The sequence below is a fragment of the Lonchura striata genome, chromosome 29 (assembly GCF_046129695.1).
Source record: "Lonchura striata isolate bLonStr1 chromosome 29, bLonStr1.mat, whole genome shotgun sequence".
NCBI classification, from domain to species: Eukaryota; Metazoa; Chordata; class Aves; order Passeriformes; family Estrildidae; genus Lonchura; species Lonchura striata.
The window spans coordinates 2,525,590-2,552,308 of NC_134631.1; the positions used below are offsets into that span (position 1 = coordinate 2,525,590).

Here is a 26,719-nt window from a genome sequence, read left to right on the forward strand (position 1 = left end):
CTGTCAGCCTCCAAGCTCTAACCACATTCTCTGCACCTACAGTCTTCTCAAATAGCCTCAACACTCTCATTATTATTCAAACACATTTTGCAAGCAGGAGGTAATTCTGGTTCTGTGAAAACAGAGCAAAACAGCCAGGAACCCTTTAGCAATTCAATGGGATTTGGTCATGATTTCAGATGCAGCTGCTTTGTTTGGGATTGCACAACAAAGCAAACACACACATCCATTGCTCAGGTGATCCCTGTCACAGGCTGTCACTGACCCCAGACCCAAACACAGCTGCAGGGTTTAGGAGAGAGCTTCGCCCTGGACATCCATCTTTTCATTTCTATCCCTCTCTCTCTGTGGACAGCTGAAGTGGAACTAAAGCCCCAAATTGAGCCCAAGCAGAATCTCTCCCTAATTAGGCCTTGAGGTACCTTTTGAAGATGAAAGGCAGGATGGAAAAACTGCTAAATAGTGTTCCTGTCTGAGGCTGGGGTGAAGATAAATTGGGCCTCAGTCTCCAGCCCTGATCCATTCACACTTTTAGATATGAAGAGCAAGCCAGCGTGTCCTGCTCTGACAGACACCGCTGCCCTCCTTGCATCCCTTTGTGCACTCCAGAAGGACCAAGTGTGTCCCAGCTGTGCTCTGCAGGCTGACACTGCTCTGCCTTCAGAGGAGCAGCCTGTGCAGGAAAGCTCTGCTGGCCCCCAGAGCTGCAGCCACAGCTCCCAGCAGAGGGGAGAGCCCTGGAGAGCTGCCAGACGTGCTGGGCGTGTTGGCACTGACCTCTCCTCCAGTGGCCCTGTCGAGTCCTTTGGAAACGGTTCCGAAAGCCCTGGAGACAAAACAGCAGAGAAGAAAGAAGCAGTGCTTGAGGCCCTGGGAGTGAAAGCTAACCCAGACAGGAGATCTCTGCTGCCTGCAGCGCTCACAAACACCTGGGTGCATCGACCCTTGCAACAACAGCACAGCAGCCACCAGCCCTCTGCCATGCCAGGTGTGCAAGAGAAAACTGAGACCCAACACGAAGGAATTGGGCTGGAGCCAATCCCAAATGTCCACGCTGAATTGCTTTAGTTCAAAACCTGAGGTGAGCAATGGGTGTCTAAAGAACTGGAAAAGAATGCATTTCATCCTTTTCCATTTCCTGCCTAAGACCTGCAGGATCCACAAGGGCCCTGCCATCAGGCAGGTGATGCATTTTCCCCCAGAGTGCACCAGCTCTGTGTCTGTTCCTGAATGTATGGGCTCTACGAGTTGTGCTAGAATAGAGCACTCATTAGTTCATCTCTGGTTCCTGTTTCTAAACCTTTAGGTTGTTAATTCTGACCGGAAGATATTTTATGAAGTAAAATATTTGAAAGAAATCTCCTTGAGAGATGTTGTCTGACAGTCTCCAGATGGTGAGTGGCTCTTTTAGGCAATCCAGTTCCAGACACAGAAGATCTTCCAGGTCCTGCTCCTTGCTGCAGGCAGGACACTGCCAGCTTCAGGGGCCTCTGACGGCTCCTTCTGACCACAGTTCTCAATTCTGATCAGGACTGAGAGACAGCAGGATGGCACCCCAGTGTCTGAAGGTGTTTGCAGCTCTCCTGACTTCTCCCTTGATCCTGCACCAGCACAGCCCCTGGGCTGCTTGTGCAGAAGTAGCTGCCGTGCACTTACCCTTGGCCAATCTGCTCCACTTGCAGGTATTTCTCGGCAGGCTCCTCCACGCTCACGATGTTCCCTGAAAGAAACCACGTGGAAGAGGCTCCCTCCCAGAGCGAGACCCCGCCAGAGCAGAGCCAGAATGCAGCCCCACTCCCTGGGGCCGTGAGCCCCTTGGTCTCAGCTGGGGAAGGACAATAAATGCCCCTGTGACATTCAGCTGCAGAGCAACGCTGGCTGCAGCTGATGCCGAGACACACACACAGCCCCTGCTCTGAACACAGGAACAGAGCAGACGTACTCAGCTGCACCAGGCACCACTCCCCTCTCCCCTCTGGCTGCAGGGCTGTGCTGCTGTCAGAACCTTCAGCCCAGGATCCCACAGCGGAGGGAGGTTCCGTGTCCTCTTCCCAAGCACAGGGAGGTTCTGGGTCCTCTTCCCAACCACAGGGAGGTTCTGGATCCTCTTCCCAAGCACAGGGAGGTTCTCCATCCTCTTCCCAAAACGCTGCAGGTTTGCCATCATCTTTCCAAGCCAGGGGATGTTCACTGTCCTCTTCCCATGCTGGGAGAAGTTCAGCCTCCTCTTCCCAAGGCACAGGATGTCCTCTGTCCTCATCCCACAGCGGGAGATGTCCTCTGTCCTCATCCCACACCATGGGGGCTTGGCCATCCTCGTCCCGCACCAGGGGACATCCACCGCCCTCGTCCCACGCCGGGAGATGTCCACTGTCCTTGTCCCACCCCGCGGGAGCCTCGCCGCTGTATTCCCACAGCGCGGGATGTTCGCCCTCGTCTCCCAGAGCAGCGGGAAGTTCACTGTCATCTCCTGGCACCGAGGGAAGTTCACCAGCGTCCCCCAGAACAGCGGGGAGCTCACTGCTGTCTTCCTCCTCTTTGGCCTCCTCTTTGGGAGCAGAGGGAGCCAGAGGAGGGGCTGGTGCTGCTTTTGTGCCCTGTGGACAGATGGCAGCGTGAGGGACGGGAAGTTCTATCTCAGTGATCACCTTATTTGCCTTCAGCTGCACATCCAGCTGCACAAAGCAGAAATTGGGTTTGGGGCTCTTCAAACTAACAATGGGCTAAAGTCGACATTGCCACTTATTGTTGGGAAAACGATATTCCACTGTGGCTAAAGCTAGCAAGCAATCCTCTGCCTGCAAAACCAGACCTGCAGCCCTTCAAAAGCTCTGCAGCAGAAAAGGAGAAATCTGCTGGGGATCCCTTTGCTGCTGCTGCTGCTGCTGCAAAGACTCTGACAGGAACTTTCCTTCAGCCTCCCAGGCTGGCACTCGGCTGCCACACGCCGAGCTCACAGCTTGCTGCACAATTCCAAACACCAAAGGTTCCTTTCCCACTCACCGGAGGAGGAGCTGCTCGGAATCCACACATGAGGTGCCCTGCAACGGGAGAGGGAACATGAACCAGATGCTGTCAGGAAAAAACTGCCTGTCGTGGGAAATGCCATGGAGCAAGGCAACCCCGAGAGAGCATTTTGCTTTCCCAGCGTCCCTCCAGGAGCCACAGTCCCTTCCCACAGCAAGAGAACAGCACAAAATGCTGGGCTGGGTCAGTTCTTGGCTGGGCAGGGAGTTCCCGGCTCTGCTGCCACAGACTCCCTGCTGGAGGGAACAGAGCCCCCAGGGCTCATTGCAAATGCTGTGCGCGCCCCTCTGGCTGCAGACACCCCCTTTTTCAGCTGCAGCTGCTGGCAGGAGCTCTCCCAAAGCAATGGGGCCTTCATGGCCATTTGGTTACAAAGTCAGCTCGGGTCCAGAGAAAGAACAGAAAGCACACAGCAAGCCCAAAGCCACAGCACCGAGAGAAAACCTCGACTTACGTGCCAAGTGGGTTAAAAAATATCCCGAATAAGCCACAGAGTACAGCGTGCAAACTGCAGCAGCCACGTGCTGGATCATTTTGGCTGAGCTGCACACGTCTGCAGACTGCAGCCCTGCAAGCACACAAGGACACCCGTCAGGGCTGGGCTGGTGCTGAGAATGCCTCGGGCAGGAGGATCCTCCGGCAATGAGCAGTGCCCAGAGCCACTGGGGACACTGAGGCCTCCGTGTCCCACAGCCACGGGAGCACCTCGGGGACGTGGCAGTGCTCCTGTGACATCACAGCAGCAGCTCACGCAGAAACCGCCCAGAAGGTTCTCCTGGGTCACAAAGGAGCACAAAGAACCCTCCCAGGGCACAGCCTATTGCCCAAAGGCTCCAGGAGGAGCTCTGAAAATGCAGCAAACAGGGACACCCCATAGCCCAGCCTGAACACTGAGGAGGAACAAGGACGGGAGCACAGCAGAGGAAACAGGACCTTTAGTCACCGCTGCTTCTGACTAAAGCCAGCAAGCCGTGTTCCCGCTGGGATCTTTGTTCTCGCTCTAAAAACAAGCAAGGTGCTGCACTCGAAATATACAGAAGGCAGGAACTGGGCAGGAGGTGGGATTAGGAAGGAGGAGGAGGAAGATGAGGATGAGGAGCAGGAAAAGGAGGAGAAACAGGAGGTTCCAGTGCCCCCTGAGGCCGCAGCACCCTTGGCCCCGGGACCATCGCCCCCAGCTCATCCTGCAGGTGAGAGGGGAGGGGGAGCTTGTCCCAAATATATCGGGGAGTCTCTGAGAGGGTTTTTTATTGGGGTGTGTTGGGAGCTTGCAGATTGTGGAATTGAGCCCCAGATGTCGTCTGGGAGGCCCAAATAAACCCTGGGAGGTTTTTTTCTCTGTGTGTGTAGGTTTGGATCTTGCAGGACCGCAAAGCTGAGCCCCCTGGGGGATCTTTGGGAGTCCACGTGGCCCTTGCCCAGTGTCACCAGGGGGAGGACATTGTCCTGGGGACCCCCGGGGGAGCAGAGGAGGGGAACCCCTGGGACCCCCGGAGTGGGGAGAGCAGAGAGGGGCGATCCTGGAGCTGGGGGACCCTCGGCTGGCTGGAAAGGGGGGGAGCCTGGAGAGGAGGAACCCCTGGGACACCTGGGATCTCAGAGTAGAGCATCAGGGGAGAAGGGACCCCATGGAGCCCCAACAGCCCCTGGATCATCCCTAAGCAGGACACCTGAGAAGGGGGAACCCCTGGAGCCATTGGACCCCCATCATCCCAAGGAAAGGAAACCTCTGGAACCCCAAAAGTGGAGAGATCAGAGATAGGGAACTCCTGGGAGTGTTGTTTTGGGCTGAACCTTGAGACTGTGGAGATTTTCATGGACACAAGAGTCCTGCTGAGTTCTAGGGATGGACTTGGGCAGGAGGAGCCTCCAGTCCAAGGTGCTCGCCTCTTGTTTTTCCCCCAAACCAGGATTTGTCATTCCCTGGGTGTGGCTGGATGGAGGAGGAGGAAAAGCCCCGGAGATGCTGCAGGAGGAGGAGCTGCAAACCCAGCCCAGGGAGCTGCGGGGAGGAAAGAGCCCCCTGAGCCAGGAAGGTGGGCGGAGATCCAGCCGGAGCTCGGAGCTGGTGGAGAAGCCTCATGGCAGGGAGAAGTCCCACAAGTGCTTGGAATGTGGGCAGGGTTTCAGCTGGAACTCCCACCTGATGGAACACCAGAGGATCCACACTGGGGAGAGGCCCTACGAGTGTGGGGAGTGTGGGAAGAGCTTCAGTGGGACCTCCGACCTCACCAAGCACCACAGGATCCACACTGGGGAACGGCCCTATGAGTGCTTGGAATGTCAGAAGAGCTTCAGGTGGAATTCAGAGATCGTCACTCAGCAGCACTTCCACACCAGGGAGGCCCTGCGGGTGTCCTGAGTGGGTGGAGAGCTTCGTGCGCTGCTCCAGCTCCATCCCCATGGGAGGATCCGGGCTGGATGATCCCCAGTTGTTGCAGCCTGAGCTGCTACAAGGAGAGTCCAGGGTAAAGAAGCAGAAAAGGCCTTTGCATGGTATCCACGGATGTTTGATTCAGCCACGCCATGAGATGTTCAGGGTTTTCCCCAGCACACCCATCCCCCTGCTCCAATTCTCAGCTCTCCCTGTCCCGAGGAGTCGGGGTGGGGGTGACCCTGGTCCCTGGGCAGTACAAAGATGAGGCCCAGTCAGGGAACAGGGAGGGAGTGGCCCAGGGACACAGGAACAGACACAGGAACAGGGCAAGGAGCAAACAGAGTCCAACAGCCCCTTGAGGGAAGCCTCCCGCGTCTCCCCAAACCAGGGAAATGCCCCCCAGGATCCCCACAATTCCCCTTTTTATATTATTAAGAAAGCTTATCTGGAGGATCAACTGATTCAACACAAAATGACAAAATCAATCAAAAGCGCTCATACGACAATTTTCAAAATGCAAACAATTCTGAGTCTCTAATGTCCAAATAGATTTTCTTAGAGCTGGCAGGAGGGATGTGGGGTTTTCTTAGTCCGGTTTATCAGGAGATGGAATCAGGAGCCTTCAGTAGGGACTGGTTCTCTGGCCCCTGTGGCAGTGCTGCTGGCTGTGACAGACTCTGTACGAGGTAATGTAGGTGGTGGTGTGCCTGTTGGAAACTCCAAATAGAAATCATTACTTTTTAAGAAAAAGATGGTTAATTTAGGAAAACTTTCCTTTCTTCCCCCCCAATTACACTCCTTCAGGTATTATGAAGGAACTCTGGGGAAAGGGACTAGTGGAGGGAGGCCATGGAAAGGGGGAAAAGGAGGTAGGAATTTGTGGGAACATAAAAAAGGGGTAATAGGACAAGGGAAAGGAAACAGGGAAAGTGGGAGGGGGGCAGGGAGGCCACAGGAATTGGGGAAGGGTATTAGAAGAAGTGGGACTTATCAGACAGGAAAGTTGTTTTGATATGGAGGTGGAGTCTTGGATGGAAGGTGGCTTATCGGTGTTCTGTGCTCTTTCAGCTTTTGGGCTGTTGCTGGGATTTGGCTGCTGGTTTTGGGTTTAATTTCCCCGGTAGGAGTGTGGAGGACTTCCATGACATGGGTAATATTTCGCAGGTTTGCAGTTTGGTGCGTGTTTGCTACCTTGCACTGGAACTCCACCAGGTCCTGTCACATCTGCTGCTTGGGGGCTTTTTCTTCCTTGTATTATATTAAATTCCACAATTTCTACATCTCCTAGACTGTGGAGTTATTTCCTGCGGTTATTCTTTTTTATAGCAGTCTGTTGAACAAACACATCTTGTTTGTTATCATTCCGGGTTATGAAACCGTATCTGTTTTTGACATTGAACCATTTCCTGTCCCCAGAACGTTCATGGCAAGGACTTTTTCACCTTGGCCAGCGGGTTTGCGTGTGTGTTGGTGATGCTGGACGTGGCGCCGGTGCTGGGGCGCTGCCGTGCGGGGCTCGTCCCGCTCCCGGCGCTGGCGGCCGCGCCGAGGCTCGGCCCCTTCTCCTTCCCGGCTCTGTCCCGGCCGGTGCCCGCGGACGCTGCGGGCGCAGGAGCTCCGGAGCAGCAGCGGGGCGGGGGCGGCAGTTTCGCCCCAGGACTGCGGTTCTGAGCCGCCCCCGGCGGGGCTGCCCGCCCGCCGGCCTCGCCCGCCCGCCCTCGGCCCCGGGGCCGCGGCTGCCGCTCGTTGTCTCCGTGCGGGACCGCGCCGCGCTCCCCGCCCGTTTCCCGGACGCTGCGAGGGCTGATCATTTCTAGGTGTTCTGGAGAGGGCAGCGAGGTGAGTTAAAGTGCACAGGAGGCCAGTGAGGGCAGTTTGCTTGGAAATGGCCGAACTGGCCACAGTTCAAGCACCTCTCGTTGTTAATGGGCACCACTGCCTCCCCCACCCCTTTGCTCACGGCCAGGGCTAAAGCAGTTTCTGAAGAAGAGGCCTTAGTGCAGGTGTCGACCATCTGTGGGATGGGTGGCTCTGGATCTTGGGGAAGAGCTCCGAGAAGCTTTTTGGTTTCTGGGTTGGCATTAGGCATTGCCATTTTTCCCAGGAGTTCATCCCTGGCCTCTACATTATCAATTTGGTGATTGATGGCCTCTGGGAGGTGGTCAACAAACTTAACAAATGTCTCTTCAACCCCATGATGGATTGAAGAAAAGTTTTGGACAAGGGTGGTTCCACCAGGGATTTTTAAAAGAGCAGTCTTTGCAGCAGATTTGATGTCATCTAAGACATTGTTGGGCAGCATGACCTGATCCTCTGGTCTGCTAAATTCCCCCTCTCCTGCCAAAGCCTCAAGGCCTTCCTGGCCTTCACCTAAAACTTCACTCAAGTCATACTTGGATAGGATTGGTTTTAAAAGTTTTTTCCACTGCAATAGTGCAGTGGTAATGTAATGGAAGGCATGGGGAATTAAGGTATGTCCTGTGAAAGTTTAGTCCAATACATTTTTAAAATATGGAGAATTGCGGCCGTAGTCTCTGGCCGCTTTTCTCAACTCCTTCCCCTCAGTGTGAGGAATCCGCTCCCATCGTGGCTCCTTTCCCCGTTTAATGACGACAGGCGCTGCAAGGCAATCGAGATCTCTCACCAAGTCCAGGTCCCCATCCCACAGGGCTCCTCCCTGATCCGTGTCCAGCCTCCTCCCGGCCTGTTGTTACTGCCGGGGTGCCGCCGTCCTCATCCTCTTCAGAAGGTGGGTCGGGGCGGGCTGGAGCGCGCAGCCTCCGGCGGAGCGGTGGGGCCCGGTGACTCGGGGCCTGCAGGCCAGCATGGCGGGCTTCCAGCCAGACCCGCGTTCGGTTCCGCGGCGTGGGAACCGGGATGGGCTGGAGAAGGAGGGAACCACCCTCAAGGGCCCACTCGGGGATGTGGGCAGGGGACAGAAGGGGCTGGTCCCGACGGTGACACCATCGACGCAGCTGCGAGCGCAGGGGAGGGACCCGAGGCGGGGCTGTACAACTGACATTCCTGGAGCTGGGGACCAAACTGGGGACAGGGCAGTCGGGGACAAGGGAGCGGGGAAGGCTCGGGCTGGAGTGGCCAGGGCCAGCCCGAGAGAGGGACTGAGTGGGGCAGGAGGCAGCAGGGAGTAGGTGACAGCCCTGTGCCCGTGGGCAGGGTCTGGCTCCCATCCCACCCATAGGGGAAGCAGGGTTAGGATCAGGGAGGGAGGAACACGGGGAACAAGAACCAGGGACCCAACTTTCTCCCTTAGGCTTTACTAATTTAAAAATCAAATTGAAAATAGGATTAAACTTGCCCACTTTATAATTCCCCCCCACTTGTATATCATAAATGCATCACCCAACTTTCCCCCAGAATGAAAGTGACAAAACATCTTCCTGGGAAGCCTCAGGAAAGTGCTCAAACAAAAACCGAACAAAAGTTTTAAGATCCCTCTTTTTAAATGAAACATTCCCTAGTACTAAAGTTGCTTTAATCTGAATATAAATCTCTCGTTGAGCTGGGGATAAATGATTGTCCATGTTCCTCAAACAACCCAAAATTCCCCCCCACGAGGCAAAAGGATTAACTTAAGATAAATGTGTTCGTGTGTGGTGCTCTCCCCCGGGCACCTGGCAGCCCACGCTGCGAGTACTCACCAATGCGAGGGACACAAAGGAAAAGCGAAACCTCGAGGGGGCTGGTGGGCTCCTGCCGGTCCTTTGGATTCTGAAAGCTTCCCTTCCAAAGCGGCAGCCTTCCCTCAGAATTCCAAAGGGGTGCCGACAGGCCAGGAGAAACAGTCCTCACAAAGCGAAGGAAGAAGCTCCTCCTGGAGCTGGTCCCAAACGGTGCTTGAATTCCCGAAGATCCCGGATCCGATGACCTTCAGGAGACGCTCTCCGGGACTGGACAACTGCCCAAGGTCCCTGTTCTGGGAGCCATTTGTTCCAGCTTGAACTGCTACAAGGAGAGTGCAGGGTAAAGAAGCAGAAAAGGCCTTTGCATGGTATCCACAGATACCACGGGACAGATACTCCAGGGACAGCAGCCAGGTACTGCAACAGCGACCCGCACGTTATGGAGCAAAGAAGGACTGCGGTGGGCTGGCTCTGCCGGTACAACCACGAGTATCTCAGCCCGTTCCTCAGGGAGCGCCGAGGTGAGCGTGGGGCAGAGCGTGTCCCCTCGAGCCCTGCTCTGGCAATGACCCTGAGGCCCCTCAAAACCTCCCTGGGAATCGCCCCAGAGCCCTCAGCCCTCCTTGTGCCCATCCCCGAGACCTTCTGTCCCTGCCACTGACCCCCGTGGCTCTCCCAGTCCATCCCAGTCTCTCCCAGTGCCTCCCGGCTGTCCATCACAGCCTGGCGTGGCGCTGCCGCCCCTCAGCCAATCAGAGCGCGAGTCTCTTATGACTCATCAGTTGCCAGGCAGACCCGCAGCGCCGCGTGCCCCGCACTGGACTCGGCCTCCCAGTGCCGCGCGCTTCATTCCCAGTTCCTCCCAGTGCCGCCCCAGTCCCTCCCACTCCTTCCCAGCCCATTCCCAGTTCCTCCCAGTGCCGCCCCAGTCCCTCCCACTCCTTCCCAGCCCATTCCCAGTTCCTCCCAGTGCCGCCCCAGTCCCTCCCACTCCTTCCCAGCCCATTCCCAGTTCCTCCCAGTGCCCCCCATCCCCTCCCATCTCTCTGAGTGCCACCCCAGTCCCTCCCAGTCCATTCCCAGTCTGCCCCAAGGCCACACCGCCCCTCCCCTCTCTCTCCCAGTTCCCCCCAGCTGATCCCAGTGTGTCCCCGCTCTCTCCCACTGCCCCCCACCGTGTCCATCTCTCTGCTGAACTCGAGTTCCCAGCCCAGCCCCGGCCGCCTGCTCCCATCCAGCTGAGGTGGTTCCAGGGCCAGCAGGAGCTCTCTGTGGTGGCCACCGACGTGCTCCCCAATGGGGACTGGACCCACCAGCTCCTGGTGCTGCTGGAAACCCCAACCCGGGCCGGACTCACCTCCACCTGCCAGGTGGAGCACGTCAGCCTGGAGCACCCTGTGAGCCGGAACTGAGGTACGAGAGAGGAATTGGGGGTGCTGGGAGAGCCACTGGAATATGCTGGGAGCAACTGGGAGGGAGTTGGAGAGAGCCTGGTTTCAACTGGGAGAGGAGGTTGTGGGTTTGGAAGGGCTAAGAAAGTGTTTGAAGGATTCTGGGGAGGGTAGGAGGGTGGGATAGGGTTCTGGAGGTCCCTGGAGGGCACTAGGACGTGACTGGGAGAGGATTTGGGGGTCTTAGGGCAGTGGGGGCAACTGTAAGGAGGCTGTGGGATCCTGAGAGGGACAGGAGGGGCTTTGGTGGGTCCTGGGGAGGTCAGGAAGGGATCAAGAAGGAGGTTTCAGGGGATCCTGATTGAGTTGGGAGCGACCAGGAGGGTGCTTGCAGGGGCCTGGGTGTCTGTGAGAGTTTTTGGGAGATCCTGACCCCTGTGGAAACCCAATAGATGCTGCTGGATGCTGCCGCAGCAAGATGCTGACAGGAACTGGAGACTCCCGAGTTGGGCTTTGTCTTCCTGGTGCTGGGGCTCAGTTTCTACCTATGCAAGGAAGTCTGGGGGATCCCCTGAGTCGTGTCCCCCCTCCTCTGAAGTATGTGTGCTCCCCGGGGCCCCCAGCCCGGTGTCACCCCCTTTTCTCTGCCCACAGAGCTCCTGAGCCGCCGGCGGCCGCAGCCCCTCCCCGTGGCCTCGGGCCCGGCCGGCAGCCCCTGCTCCATCCCCACGCTGATTTTGGGGGATCCTGTGTTCCCCAGCCCTGCTGTCACTCTGACCCCGCCCGCCTGCTCCCAGTGTTCCCAGTAAAGCTTCCCAGTTAAACCCAGCCCAGTTCATGGGGGCACTGGGGAGGGACTTCGGGGGACCCCACGGCGGGGCCGGCACTGGGCAGGGAGGGCGGGTCCAGGTGGGGAACACTGCCTGCTGCGGGTCTGCCCGGCAACTGGTGAGTCATCAGCCCCGCTCGCTCTCATTGGCTGACTCTTCTCCACCGCGTTCTCTCATTGGCTGAGGAGAGGCCCGGCAGTGCAGAGAAGGAACGGGAGAGATCCCGCCCCGAGCTCCGGCACGGGGACAACAGACCCAGCCTGGGCACAGGGAGGGAATTTATTACCAACCAAACCACGGCAGCACCAGGAGAAGGGAAAGAAATCCCTCCAGCACCTTCCCCCCAGCCAACGGGGATCACCCACAACAGGGTTATCCACCATGGAGAGACGGGGACATCCGAGTTTAGAACAAAGCCAATTTTATTGAGTGTACCAGGTGTTTATACAGGGATTTACTTGTATGGTGCTTATAGAGGGCTCTGTTTTTGGTAACAATTTCCCATTGGTTTCACATTCTTGGTGACATCCAGTAACCTGGGAACATTTATTTTATCACAAAGTCTCACACCATATTGCTTGGCCACTTCTTGCCCAGGGAGACTTCAAGTGTGTCTGTGTCTCCCACAGTTTCTGCTCAGTCAGGCCTCAGATATCGGGCCCATTTATCAGCTCCATTGCTTTACTCTCTGTTTTATCCCCATACAGGGGCACCAGGGCTCTGCCCCACGGGGGTCACTGGGGATCATCCAGCCCGGATCCTCCCATGGGGGATGGAGCTGCAGGAGCGCACCAAGCTCTTCCCTCACTCTCTTCCCTCACTCTAAGCTCTTCCCTCACTCGGGGCACTCACAGGGCTTCCCTTAATGGTGCCTCTATTGGTGCTGGATCAAGGCTGAACTCTGTGAGAAGCCCTTCCCACACTTCCCACACTCGTAGGGCCTCTCCCCGGTGTGGATGCGCCGGTGCACGGTGAGGTGGGAGTTTTGCTTGAAGCCCTTTCCACAGTCAGAGCAGCGGAAGGGCCTCTCCTCTGTGTGAATCCGCTCATGTAGGAGGAGATGGGAACTGGTCTGAAACCTCTTCCTACACTGGGGACACTCGTAGGGCCTCTCCCCAGTGTGGATGCCCTGGTGTGTTCTCAGGTGTGAGCTCCACCCAAAGCTCTTCCCACATTCCAAGCACTCATAGGGCCGTTCCCCAGTGTGGATCACCTGGTGTTTGACCAGGTTAGACCTGTGACTGAAGCTCTTCCCACACTTCCCACACTCGTAGGGCCTCTCCCCGGTGTGGATGCGCCGGTGCACGGTGAGGCTGGAGTTGTGCTTGAAGCCCTCCCCGCAGTCGGGGCAGCGGAAGGGCCTCTCCTCTGTGTGACTCCGCTCATGTCTGAGGAGATGGGATCTGGTCCGAAACCTCTTCCCACACTCCCCACACTCGTAGGGTCTCTCCCCAGTGTGGATCCTCTGGTGCTCGATCAGTTGGTAGCTCCAGCTGAAACCCTTCCCGCATTCCAAGCACTTGTGGGGCTTCTCCCTGCCATGAGGCTTCTCCACCACCTCCGAGCTCCGCCTGGATCTCCGCCCGCCTTCCTGGCTCAGGGGGGCTCTTTCCTCCCCGCAGCTCCCTGGGCTGGGTTTGCAGCTCCTCCTCCTGCAGCATCTCCGGGGCTTTTCCTCCTCCTCCATTCAGCCACACCCTGGAAATGACAAATCCTGGTTTGAGGGTAAAACAAGAGAAGAGCTGCTTGGACTGGAGGTTCCGCCTTGCCCAAGTTCATCCCTGGAAGTCATTGGGAATCTTGTATCTGTAAGAACCTCCAAAACACCAAGATTCAGCCCAAAAATCCCACAAACTTCAAGACACAAATCAAAAACTCCCTGAACATCACAAGTCAGCAAAATACTCCTCTAAAAGATAAAGATTCAGTTCCCATATTAAACCAAAGCACCAACATTTAGCCCAAGAAAGCTCAGAAACACCAAGATTCACCCCCTGAAAATCGTGGATCCCCCTCCACAGTCACCTGCTGCATGTGGGGGGAGCAGCACTCCTGGGGCTGGGGGAGGCTGCAGACACAGGGAGGGGTGGAACCTTCTGCTGCTTCCTCTTTCTGCTCCTCCTCCTCCTCCTGTGTCTCTACTCTTCCTCACACTCCTCTTGCTCCTGCTGTTCCTCCTTCTCCTGCACAATCCCACCCTCTCCTGCCACCTACATCGTTTGACCATTTTGTTCCTCAAGCCTGCTTCTCCTTCCCTTCTCCTCCTGCCCCCAGGCCCAGCACCCACTGCCGGCTCCCTCTTCCCCCCAGACCCACCGCATCCCAGCGCAGGGGCAGGGATGGAGCTGGGGCAGGTCGGGCTGGGGCAGCGCTGGGCTCTCGGCCGCTCCCGCCCGCACTCGGTCCCCACTGCAGCCGCTCCCGCCAGGACAGCGCGGGGGGGCCCGGCCTTGGCGCTGCCCCACTCCCACCTCCCCAAATTCCCCTCGCGGGGCCATGGGGCCGAGGGGGGGGTGCAGGTGGGTCCAGGTGGGGAATGCTGAGATAACTTTAAGAGTGGGTCCCCAAGAAGAAGAATTGGAATTTGTGGTAGACACTGGGGCAGAAAGAACCTTTATGTTAAATATTCCATAAGGTTATAGTGTAAGCAAAGATACTCTAAAAGTAACAGGAGCAAAAGGAGAGAGTTTCACAGTACCTGTTATTAAAAATGTGGCAATAGAGGGAGAAACTAGATTTTGGATGAGGGATGTTTTCTTGGTCCCAGGGGCAGGTAGCAATTTACTGGGACAAGATTTACAAGTGAAATTAGGAATAGGGTTTGTTCCAGAAGATGGGAAGATGACAGCTAGACTTTTAAAACTAGGCCAGGAGGATGGAAGAAGAATTAACAAGGAAGTTTGGGCTGGGGAGGGAAATAGGGGAAGATTAAATATTGACCCCATAAAGATTACAATTGAGGAAAAAAAATTGTCCCATACGTGTACGGCAGTATCCTGTATCTTTAGAAGGACGGGAATGTTTAAAGCCAGTAATAGAAGGACTAATAAAGGATGGGACATTAGAACCTTGTATGTCTCCCCATAATACCCCTATACTCCCAGTAAAGAAGCCTGATGGGAGCTATAGACTGGTACAAGCCTTAAGGGAGGTTAACAAAAGAACTCAGACCCGCTATCCAGTGGTACCAAATCCTTATACTCTTTTCAGTAAAGTTCCTCCCCAGCACCAGTGGTTTAGTGTAGTGGACCTTAAAGATGCCTTTTGGGCTTGCTCATTAGCCCAGGAGAGCAAGTTATCTTTGCTTTTGAATGGAAGGACCCACTAACTGGGAGAAAACAGCAATTAAGATGGACAAAACTACCACAGGGGTTTACAGAATCCTCAAACTTATTTGGACAAGCTTTAGAAACAATACTACAAACTTTCCCCACTCCCCCTGGAATACAAGTTATCTAATGCATTGATGATCTTTTACTTTCTGGGGAAGCTGAAGCTGAAGTTAGAGAGGCTACAATAAAGCTTTTGAATTTTCTTGGGGAAAAAGGATTAAAGGTATCAAAAGGGAAGCTGCAATTTGTAGAATCAGAGGTAAAATATCTTGGACACTTGATTAGGAAGGGTAGTTGAAAGCTCAACCCAGGATGAAACACAGGGATTCTATCCCTTCCCCCTCCCCCTTCAAAGGGGGAAATCAGAAAGCTACTCAGATTATTGGGATATTATAGATTGTGGATTGAAGGATATACACAGGCAGTAAAATTTTTGAATTAAAAAAATTACAGAGGGAGATGATATAAAATGGACCAAAAAGGATAATGAAACACTAAGAAAAATGAAGTTAAAACTAGCCCCAATATCAACTTTAAGCATACCTGCACTAGCAAAACCCTTTCATCTGTATGTAAATGAAGAAAGGGGGGTAGCTCATAGGGTTTTGTTTCAAGACTAGGGAGGAGTAAAGACACCCGTGGCTTATTTATCAAAGATGTGGGATCCAGAAAATCAAGGCTGGCCAGTGTGTATTCAAGCTATAGCAGCTACTGCAATCCTGGTAGCGGAAAGTCATAAACTGACTTTTGGAGGTAAATTAATTGTGTACTAAATTTCTTCCAATTTGCATTGTGATTTTTATCTTGAAAGACATAACTTACTGTACTCTAGGATCGAAAAAACTAGTTTACAGCTGTGACATAGCAAAACCTGCTATTATTTTGAGTCAGTGCAGGCTGTTCAATCAAGTGTTCTCAGTGTGTAAAGTTAAACTAAAGGTAACACCAGCTGCTTGGTAGGTCAATGAGAAACGTTTTTCCTTCCAACCAGTCCTTTTTCAAGTACCCAAATTTATTTTGCTTTCTTAGTTTTTTTGTTTTGTTTGTTTGCTAGTTTTTCTGGAAGTGCTAACTATTTGCAGTGTATCTAGAACAGCAATTAAAAATGTGCATAAAAAACACTTGTAAAAAACATAGGGCTCATTTTTTCCCACAATGGGAGGTGGCTACATATAGAAAAGGGAACCTACAAAGCTAGATGAAGAAAAATTTCAGTATCTTCTAATGTAAATTGTTAATTTGTTAGTTTCAGCCTCACAGTGGGTGTGTGACACACACATATGAAAAAGATGGTGAGGGAGATCTCTGTTTACTACAGTTTCCTATTTCTTGAACGAGTTAGAGAGCTATGAAGCAATTGTGATTCCTTGTGTGGATTACCCAGGCCTGCAGGGAGGGCTTGGCCATGGTTCCCTCTGTGCTGCAGGCAGCCCTGCAGCGTGGCAGCAGTGGCTTGCCTCTGGTGAGTTTGCAGGCAGGGTGCTCCAGCACTGCAGTGCTCAGGGGCAGTTTCCTACTTTGACATCAAAGCTTAAATTCAGGAGTGCCTCTTCCCATCCAGTTATTGTTTGTACCGTAGAAACCTCTTCAGAGAGTGTTTCCTGGCAGTCAAAAAGAGAGTATTGCAGAGATAAATTCCTTACTTGCTGTCTCCCCCAGTGTATCCACATTTTGTCTATTCCCTCTTCAAATTATAGATTGGTAAAACTCATGCTCTGTGTCCTCAGATGCCCTTCCCAAATCAAACCTTGGCTTCTTTGCAAATTATATTGCATGAACAAGGATTGCCTTAAATTTTTTAGTGCAGGCAAGGTCACTTTGGAAGTAAGTTGTGGTTTACCTTGTTCCTACAACCCTTTCAAGCTTGTGAATGGAAAATTGTGACAGCAAAATAAGTCTTTAGTTTTAGCACTGTCAGCTGTGGGTAGCTGGTAGCCCTTGCTGGAGGGTGCTGTGAATTACAGGCCTGCAGAACACACATAACAAAAGTAATTTAATTTGTAAGGAAGTTGAAAAAGGGGGGAGAGGTGATTGGCAGACTCACCTCTCCAGGATGTAGGATTAATGTTAGAAAGTGGACTGATACTGGAATGTGGATGTTGAAATGTGAAGAGAGAAAAAGAGAGCGAAAGAGAGAGAAAGGGAGAAAGAAAAAGAGACAGAGAGGGAGAGTGAAATACACCCCAAAGTCCCCATACCGTGGCTATCTGTGAGTTCTCCCCCATTCCTGCTAGACAGAGTGACAGCAAGGGGAGGGGAGTGAGTAAGGACAGAGTCAAAACCAAAGCTGTGAAAAACAGGGAGAGCGGGACCACCAATAGAGATAAGATCAAAGCAGAGGTCGCTGACTCTCACAATGTGGTTTATTTTTTTAAACAATACTTCTTTTCTTTCCTTCTGATTTTTGTTGTGAAGCAAAGGAGGGTTTTGCTCTGAAGAATGGGTCTGTAAGACTAAAACAGTTAGATGTTGCCTAAAAAGCAAAAAACCAAGAGATGTGATACATCTTGTGTTAAATTTGGGCTAGTCTTTTTTTAACTACTTATAGCTCACAGGAAGAAGAATTGGCCTCTGCAGGAATTAGCACAGCTGGATACAAGAAGAAGAAGCAGCTATAGAAAAAGTTTGTAGTTAAACCCAGAAAGTTTTGAAGAAAACTAATGGTAAAAGTTAATGCAGTATTGTTTTTCTTTTAACACTGTGCGATTGAGAAGTCCTTTCCAGATACCAATGAAGCAGCAATCCCAACCATGGAAAAGAGGGTGAATTCATGACAGCAAAATAAAAGAATTTGTGAAGAAACGTGAGGAATGGACTATCACATCTAAACCGGGTGATACCAAACTGACTTTCAACCAGGACTGGGTGGTAATGGTTTGGGAAGACCCACATGATCCAAGGCAGGTACAAAGAACAACACCTAACTGAGAAATAAGGCAAAGCTTGCATCACTGGTTCTAAGCCCTGCCTGAATAAGCCCTGAGACGCCTCCGACACCTCCTTGGCAGAGGAACACTGCCACTTCAAACAGGAGGATCGGGACTGTTTGAGTCAAAGAGTTCTGATAGTCTGGCCTTAGCCTGTGGCTTGTACAGGGAAGAAAGGAAATTGCCATCAGTGCTATGCTGTATACTTTATGTGATTCATCCCAATACTGGACACGCCAGCTGGGTTACAAGTGAATGTTCAAATTATGGGAATAATTGGTGTTATAGTTCACAAAATCTATGTTCTCGTTGCAAGAGGTATCAGTACTGTATCAATCCCCTAGACAGAGAGAACCCAAACCAACTGAAGTAATAACTCTGTTTTGTAGATGGGAATTATCAGTGCCTGTGGACTGAGAGATACCTGAGGAATGGTGGGAAACCACAGTTAAAAGGTGTCAAAAACAATTTGCCTGGAAATGAGTAAAAAAGGATTGACAAGGGAAACAGAGGGCAAGCCTGGATTGAGCACTGTACTCACCAGCGAGAAGATCACACGTACCTGCTGTGGGCAGCAACCCCACAGGCAGGGGAGGTGGGGGTATAAGCCATGCCAGACCTCTGTCATTCCTGTTTCTGTCTCTCATTTGTTGTCTTTTCCCTTCTGAGATAGCAGCAAGATCGTGTCACAAATGCTACAGAAAGTGTTACATGAAAAGAAACCAAAGTTCCTTTTTGTTACACACCCCCATGTCAACAGCCACTGTTATAACCCATCCAAATTAAGTACCTGCAGGAAAAAGGGGGAAAATTATCACATTACAAAGAACTTAGGGAAAAGTAGTAATACTTGGGGCATGGAATGTCCAAAAGGAGAGAGATGGATTTGTTTTACATTTGATCTTAGAAATATAGTCCAAGATTCGGTAAAGAGACAATTAGTAAACAAAAGGTAAAACAAGCACAGCAGTCTAGCTCTGTGTTAACCCCAAATTATATCCTGAGTCATATTAAATGACTCCAAGCAGTTATAGAGAAGATAATAAACAAAGCTGCTCAGGCATTGGAATTAATATTGAGTCTGCAAAGCCAAACATCACCTGCAGTGTGTTAAAATATGTTGGCTTTATTCTATTTATTGGCTAAAGAATGGGGTGTACAGATTGTTGAAAATAGATGGCAATGAGGATGTCATCCTGGAAAAAAAAAAGGATATCAGAAAAAAATTATGACCCAGGTATCAGTCCAAAAATGGGAAAATAATGTTAAAAACTAGCAGGTGAGGTAATGTATTGACAATGGGATGCTGGAAGAAATTAGGATTCTTCCTTTTATGTGTTACAAGTGTTTTGACATTTCTTCTTTGTTTAATCCCATGTTTTATTTGATTACCAACAGAGTCCAAAGAATGCAAGAGGATAAGAAATATTGCTCAAACCAAATGAATTATAATGATTAAGAGGTGGGATTGTGAAAAATGCATATTTAAGATTGGCTTTTCGCAAATGTTACAATGAATAATATATATGTAATGTTAGAAAGTTATGCTGTATTAATTCCCTTATGTATTGTGTTAAGTGTAGTTTTAGGTTACAACATAATGTTAAAATAGAGATTATGTATGTGGGGGGAGTTTTCTTTTTAGGAATGAGATGCTCCCTTCGAAGAACACCTAAATCTTCCAAAGGAGAGGAATTTATGGCTTCTTATCAGAAGAAGATAATTTCTTTAGGCCCTGCTCAGACTTGAAGACACCAGGGGATTAAAGGAAACAGTTGACATACAACAGAGTTTCTTGTTTAGAATAGAATGTATGCATAACCATGAAGGATGTATGAATATGCAACAAGTGTATTGGTTTAAGGGTGATTCCTTTGTTCACAAGTCATGCTTTTCTTAGGATGTCCGTAATTCTTTGCTTTTTATTGTCTTGTAATTGTCCTAACTCTAAACCGTATTACTCTAATTGTATTATTATTTTTATAACCATATTATTATTATGATACTTATAAAATTTTAAAAACAAAATGATTGGATTTTTTCAAAATTTACAAAACTAGATGAGATTTAAAAGTGACCCTTTAACTCATAAACAATAAATAGATTATATGAAGGGGGAAAAAAAAGCAGCAGGTTGTGGGGGGGGCACAACTGAGGCTGCTGAAGGCTGCTGTGGAAGAGAAGCTGCATTCCAGGAACCCGGGAGGAGCTTTAGAAATGCAAATTAACACTGCTGGGGCAAAGTGGGGACAATGTACCTGGCTCTTCTTGCCTGGGGCAGGAATTGGCTGATTCCCTCTGCCCCTCACCCCAAGCTCTGCCTGCTTGCACAGATGGAATCTGCACAGCTGAAGGCAGAGCCCATGCTGAGGATCTCTGACTCTGCAACAGAAACGGCTGAAGCTGCAAAGGGAAACAGCAAATGGAGAATGTTGGGAAAACTGCACTAAAATAAGGGGGGGATCATCCCTCTGCCCACTCCAACATCTCCTGTCCCTGTCTGTGCTGTACAGGGTGTATCACAGCACTGGGCTTTTGCTATAACAAGTTCAGGAGTAAGAAAAAAAATGGTCAATTGATGCAGCCCCAGATTGAGGGAGCACCCAAACGTGGGGAAAAGATGAAGGGCCAGCAGAACAAATCCTACAACACCATGGACCAGCCCCTGAGAACCAAAATGATTTTGTGAAAAATGCATGTTATATGGCTCTACGCAGATAGTTACTATATGTATTATGTTATATTGATAACTTGTGCTGTATTAACATTTTAATAGTATGGTAAACGTAGCTTTGTAGATAAAATGAAGCTTTAGTAGTTAAAAGAGAAAATATGCATGGGGGGGGGGGGGGGTTAGGAAATGAGAACACCTAAATTCGCTCTAGGAACACCTAAATTCTCCAGACAAGAGGAATTTATGGTTTTCTTACTAGAAGAAGCTAATTTCTTCAGGCCATGCTCAGACTGGAGGATGCCACAGGGATTAAAAAAAACAGCTGACATACAACAGACAGAGTTTCTTGTTTGAAATAGAATGTATGCATAACCATGAAGGATATATGAATATGCAACAGTGTATTTTTTTAGGGGTGATTCCTTTATTCACAAGGTATGCTTGTTGTGGCTTAAGTGCCCAAGAGAGCATCCAGACATCTGTAAGTCTTTGTTTTTATTGTCTTGCAATTGTCCTAACTCTAAATTTTAATTAGTCTAATTGTATTCCTACTTTTATAACCATTTTACTAGTATTAAACTTCTAACATTTAAAAAACCAAGTGATTGGCATTTTTCACAAATTCCTATCAGGAGACAGAGAAACAATTTATCATTTCAATGGCATCATTAGATTACAAGCTGTCCTCAGAATAAGAAACAACCAGACAGCTCCAGCTCCTGACCTTCCTGCCGACCAAGCCACTGAAATGAGGAACACAACATTTCACATGGGGATGGGATCAGATTATCTGTGTGCAGAAAAAACAGGAGTTTGTGGAAAACTCAGTGACTCAAACTGATGTTGGCAAAGAGATGACAAGAGAAAACTGCTAAAAAAGCTAACAAAGCAAATAGGAGAGCACTTTATGAATTGGTCCAAATATGGAAAGGATGGAAATGGGATATGGTTCCCCGGCTCCCCAGCACACCAGGGGTCAAACGAATGTGGCTTCTCCTCTTCTGTGCTGCAGCAACTCTCATCTTTTTACCATGCTCCACACCTTGGCAGTGCAGCTCATCCAGCAGCTGAGCCAGGGCATGCAGGTGGCAGCCAGGCCTCCTGATCCACAAACGGCTACAAAAGGACAGGGAATGAGGACACCGAGAATAATCCCAAAACCAAAGAGGACCCGGGAAGAACAAAACAGACTCAAGGAGTGAATCTGCCTGGAGATAGGGCCGGGCACTTGTAGATAAGGGGAGAAACCATCAGTTCCAATAAATGTTCCAAATTGACCCAGACAGCTGCTCAAAGTCCCGCTACATTCCCGCACTTTGAGGAGAAGAACAAAGACTTAACAGAGCCATGAATATCGGCTGTTCTACAAAAGGAGGGTGCACATTAACGAGGACAGGCTCCAGGCGCATCGGGAAGTCGGAACCTTCCAAGGAACTCAGCCGGTGGGCAAAGGCAGAGGGAGATGCGGCCGGGAAAATGAGGATAAAAAGGAGGCTGCGGGCTACAGCCACGGCAGAGAGCGCACGGCAAATGCCCCACGGCCTCTGCCCCTGCTCGGCAATAAAGTCACTTTGACAGGACTCCTCGCTCTCCTCCGGGCACACAAACCTCCGGCGACGGGAATTTCCCCGCCCGCTCCCGGCCGCGGGGCAGCCCCTCTGTCCTACCCACAGCAGCCGGGCCGAGCCAGCGCTGCTCCGGCAGCGGCTCCTGCCCGGCCCCGGCGGGAAGGAGACCGCGGGCAGCCGCTCCCGCAGCGCCCTCAGCCCGGGGCCGGCACGGGCCGGACACGGCACCGGCGAGCCGCCGGAGCCCCCTGCCGCCCCCTCCGCCCGCAGCCAGCCCCGAGCCCCCGCAGAGCCCAGCGCGGCTCCCACCTGCGCCGGGGCCGCCTCCGAGCTCCGCCGCCGCCGCCTCACCGCGCTCCGGCCGCTGCCGCCGCTGCCGGGCCCGCACAGCCGCTCGGCCAATGGCGGCGCTGCGCGGCCACGGCCGCCCTCAGCCCGCCGCCGGGGCCGCGCCGCGCCCCGCTCCCACCAATCAGCGCGCCGCAACCGCGACTGACGGCACCGGCGGCCAATGGCAGCGAGCTCGGGGCGGGCTCTGCGCACGGCCCCGCCTCGCCCCGCGCTCTCGGCGCCCCCGGGCTGCGTGAGGGGAAAGCCGGAGATGAGGAACAGCCCCGGCACGGGCCCGGGCCGAGCCGGGATTGAGCTGCCCACACAAACAAACTTCTCCGCGCCTCCCGCCACGGCTTTCCCGGCCCTGCGCCTCCCGTGCCTCCGCCTCTGCGGGAAGCCCAGGAGCCTCACTTCTCCTGCCCCTCGTTAGCGCGTCAGTGCTTCGCTTTGATTTCCCCCGAAAAGGGAAACCTGCCCGAAGCCCTGTGGGTGGGTGGGGCAGGGGAGAGATTTCTGGCAGAAAACTCCAAAGACTCGGAGCAGGAGAAGGAGAAGTCAGTGCAGAGCCTTAAATGCAGCTTTCCCCACGCCTCCCTGCTCCCAGCTGCACCTCCTCCCCCGGCAGGGCAGGAGACAGGGAATGGGGCCATGCTCAGCTCATCCCCCGGGGCTTCTCCCTCTGCTCAGGGACAGGAGTCGTTCCCTGCTGCACCCTGCGCTCTCTCCCGGCCGAGACTTCTCCAGGAACTTCTCGGAGCGGAGTCCATCCCCTGGGCACAGCCCCCTCCGAGTGCTGCAGCGTGGGTCACTGTGCCACGGGCTCAGTCCTGCCAGGACAGGCTGCTCCAGCGGGGCCCCTCTGCCCGCGGGCTCACAGCCTCCTCTCAGGCATCGCCGAGCTCCAGCCCGGCTCCTGCAGGGGCTGCAGGGGATCTCTGCACCCCCATGGACCTGCAGGGGATCTCTGCACCCCCATGGACCTGCAGGGGATCTCTGCATCCCCATGGACCTGCAGGGGGATCTCTGCATCCCCAGGGACCTGCAGGGGATCTCTGCATCCCCATGGACCTGCAGGGAGATTTCCGCAGCCCCATTGTAATATATGTTATGGAATAATTCGTGCTTATGTAAAATATGCATCAAGTCAGTTGTGCTTGTAGAAAGAGATTCTTAAAGTTTTAAATGACCAGTGGCTGCAGCCGGGGCTTGAGAAACCACTGTTGGCAGAGAAAGAAAGACCTAATTTACAAATGAAAAAAGGTATCTCGGTGCAGAAATGGGCCCTTTCCGGGGACAATCCAGGAGACACCCAACGTTTAACCCCTGGTCTGCCGGGGAGCCAGAAAACCGTGTCTCATTCCCATCCTTTCCATGCTTGGACCCATACAGAAACTTTTTCAACACTTTCCCCTTGTCATCTCTTTGCCAGCAGCAGTTTGAGTCATTTAGTTTTCCTCAAACTGCTTTTTTTCCTGCTAACAGATAATCTGATCCCATCCCCATGTGAAATGTTGTGTTCCTCATTTCAGTGGCTTGGTCGGCAGAAAGGTCAGGAGCTGGAGCTGTCTGGCTGGTTCTTATTGCGAGGACAGCTTTTAATCTAATGATGCCATTGAAATGATAAATTGTTTCTCTGTCTCCTGATAGGAATTTGTGAAAAATGCCAATCACTTGGTTTTTAGAATTTTAAAAGTTTAATAATTAAAAAATGGTGAAAAAATAGGAATAGAATTAGACTGATAAAAATTTATAGTTAAGACAATTACAAGACAATAAAAAAGAAAGAATATCTGAGGTCCAGATGCTCTCAGGCACTTAAGCCAAGATGAATGTACCTTGTGAACAATTGAATCACCCCTAAAACAATACACTGTTGCATATTCATATATCCTTCGTGGTTATGCATACATTATATTTGAAACAAAAAACTCTGCCTGTTGTATGTCAACTGTTTTCTTTAATCCCCACGGGGTCTTCGAGTCTGAGCAAGGCGTGAAGAAATCAGCTTCTTCTAATAAGAAAACTATAAATTGCTCTTCTCTGGAGAATTTGCATGTTCCTTGAAGCGAGTATCTCATTCCTTAAACCCCCCGCCCCCCACACACATACATAGTTTCTTTTTTAACTACTAAAGCTTCATTTTATCTACAAAGCTATATTTACCATACTGTTATATGTAGCAGATATAATTGGCGCCATTTCTAATATGATATATGTGACATTGAATATTTGTTAGATTTGTTAGAACACTCTAACACTCTACACGTTTTTTATTAGGATTCCCCCCACCCTCGCAGGTGAGACCGGGTGTATATTGGAAACTGATTTACAAGTAAGAAGGTGCGGCTCCCCAGGAGATGGGCCATGGCTGGGGAGATACAGGAACCCCCGGTGCTGATCCTTGCCTGAAGGACCCGAGATGGATATCATGGAAATCCTTGGGCAGACACAGGTGAATGCAGCGTTCCCTCCAGTAAATTTCATCAAGGGATTCAACAAACTCCAGACACTGAATTGTTCTCCCTCATCACCAAAAAAGAAAATCTCATTAACATATAGACTCTTAATGGAAGAAAAGACTGATTGCTGAAATCTTGGCCTCAGGCAGAATTTTCCCTATAAAAACCGCTTGTGCCAGGATGGAGGTGTGTGGGCATAGAGGAAAACCTCTGCTAAGGCTGACCTCTTTGTTGCACACCCAGGGCCGACCCCGGGCTCCACTCTGTTCTTTCCTTGTGGCTGGCTAGGTAGAATTTGATTGCAAAATAAATATTTTATTTTTTCATATTAATTTGTCTAGACAAACTTTCATTTATAACAGTTGTAATACATAAAAGGAAGAATCTCCATTTCTTCCACCATCCCATGCTCAATTACCCCACTAGTTAGTTTTTAACACTGTTTTCCCATTTTTGGATTGGTGTCTGGGTTGTTTTTTTCTAGGATGACCTCCCCGTTGTCATCTATTTTCAACAATCTGATATATTAAACTTTCCACAAACACCCCTTCATTAGCCAATAAATAGTCTAAAGCCAAACTATTCTGGTACACTGCAGTTTTTGTTTGGCCTTTATGATTTGATATTAATTCCAGTGCCTGAGCAGCTTTGTTTGTTATCTCCTCTATAACAGCGTGGAGGCCTATAATATGATGCAGTATATAATTTGAAGTCAATACAGAGCTAGATTGCTGTGCTGGTTTCACCTTTTTGTTTATTAATTGTCTTTATACCAAATCTTGGACTATATCTCTAAGATCAAATGTAAAACAAATCCATCTCTCTCCTTTTGGACATTTGATGCCCCATCTATTATCACATTTTCCTAATTTCCTTGTAATCCAATATTTTTCCCCATTTTGCCTGCAGGTACTCAATTTGGGTGAGTCTGTGGCTGTTGACATGGGTGTGTGTAACAAAAAGGAACTTTGGGTTCTTTCCATGTAACACTTTCTGTAACATTTGTGACACGATCTTGCTGCTATCTCAGAAGGGAAAAGACAACAAATGAGAGACAGAAACAGGAATGACAGAGGTCTGGCATGGCTTATACCCCCACCTCCCCTGCCTGTGGGGTTGCTGCCCACAGCAGGTACGTGTGATCTTCTCGCTGGTGAGTACAGTGCTCAACCCAGGCTTGCCCTCTGTTTCCCTTGTCACTCCTTTTTACTGATATTTTTAGGCAAGTCCTTTTTGACACTCCTTAACTGTGGTTTCACATTGTTCCTCAGGTATCTCTCAGTCCACAGGCACTAATAATTCCGATCCACAAAACAGAGTTATTACTTCAGTTGTTTTGAGTTCTATCTGTATTGGGAATTGATTCAGTACTGATACCTCTTGCAACAAGAACATAGATTTTGTGAGATACAACACCAATTATTCCCATAATTTTAATATTCACTTGTAACCCTGCTAGCGTGTCCAGTATTGGGATGAATCACATAAAGTATACAGTATAGCACTGATGGCAATTTCCTTTCTTCCCTGTACAAACCACAGGCTAAGGCCAGACTATAAGAACTCTTTGACTCAAACACTCCCGATCCTCCTGTTTGAAGTGGCAGTGTTCCTCTGCCAAGGAGGTGTCGGAGGCGTCTCAGGGCTTATTCAGGCAGGGCTTAGAACCAGTGATGCAAGCTTTGCCTTATTTCTCAGTTAGGTGTTATTCTTTGTACCTGCCTTGGATCATGTGGGTCTTCCCAAACCATTACCACCCAGTCCTGGTTGAAAGTCAATTTGGTGTCACCAGTTTAGATGTGATAGTCCATTCCTCACGTTTCTTCACAAGTCCTCTGCCTCTGTTTCCCACTTTCTCTAACAACCTGAATACCACCTTCTTTCAACTACTCAAAAAGTCCTTTCTCTCACAATACCATTCAACACAATCCACCTCCCTCCAAGGAGATAAAGTAAAGCTCAAAATAAACAATCTACATTATATACACTTCCATTAATCTACATTTACTCACTTTTATTTTTCACTCACTCTCACATACAACAAGAAGATACCTTTCACTTTCAAACAGGCTACATTACATATCTACATCCTGAGTGCTCATGGAATGTTAATCCATCAACCCAGCATGTTTAATCCTGGATGTCTCTCAACCCAGCAGA

General features: G+C 50.8%; 1 protein-coding gene across 1 annotated transcript in view; it reads left to right on the top strand.

The window, feature by feature from the left end:
* The first annotated feature begins 4,990 nt into the window (after nucleotides 1–4,990).
* LOC144247629 (uncharacterized) overlaps nucleotides 4,991–26,719 on the top strand; it is a 391,071-nt gene continuing 369,342 nt past the window's right edge. The window contains 1 exon segment of the mRNA XM_077788937.1: nucleotides 4,991–5,325. Within this exon segment, the coding sequence (XP_077645063.1) occupies nucleotides 4,991–5,325 (335 nt within the window).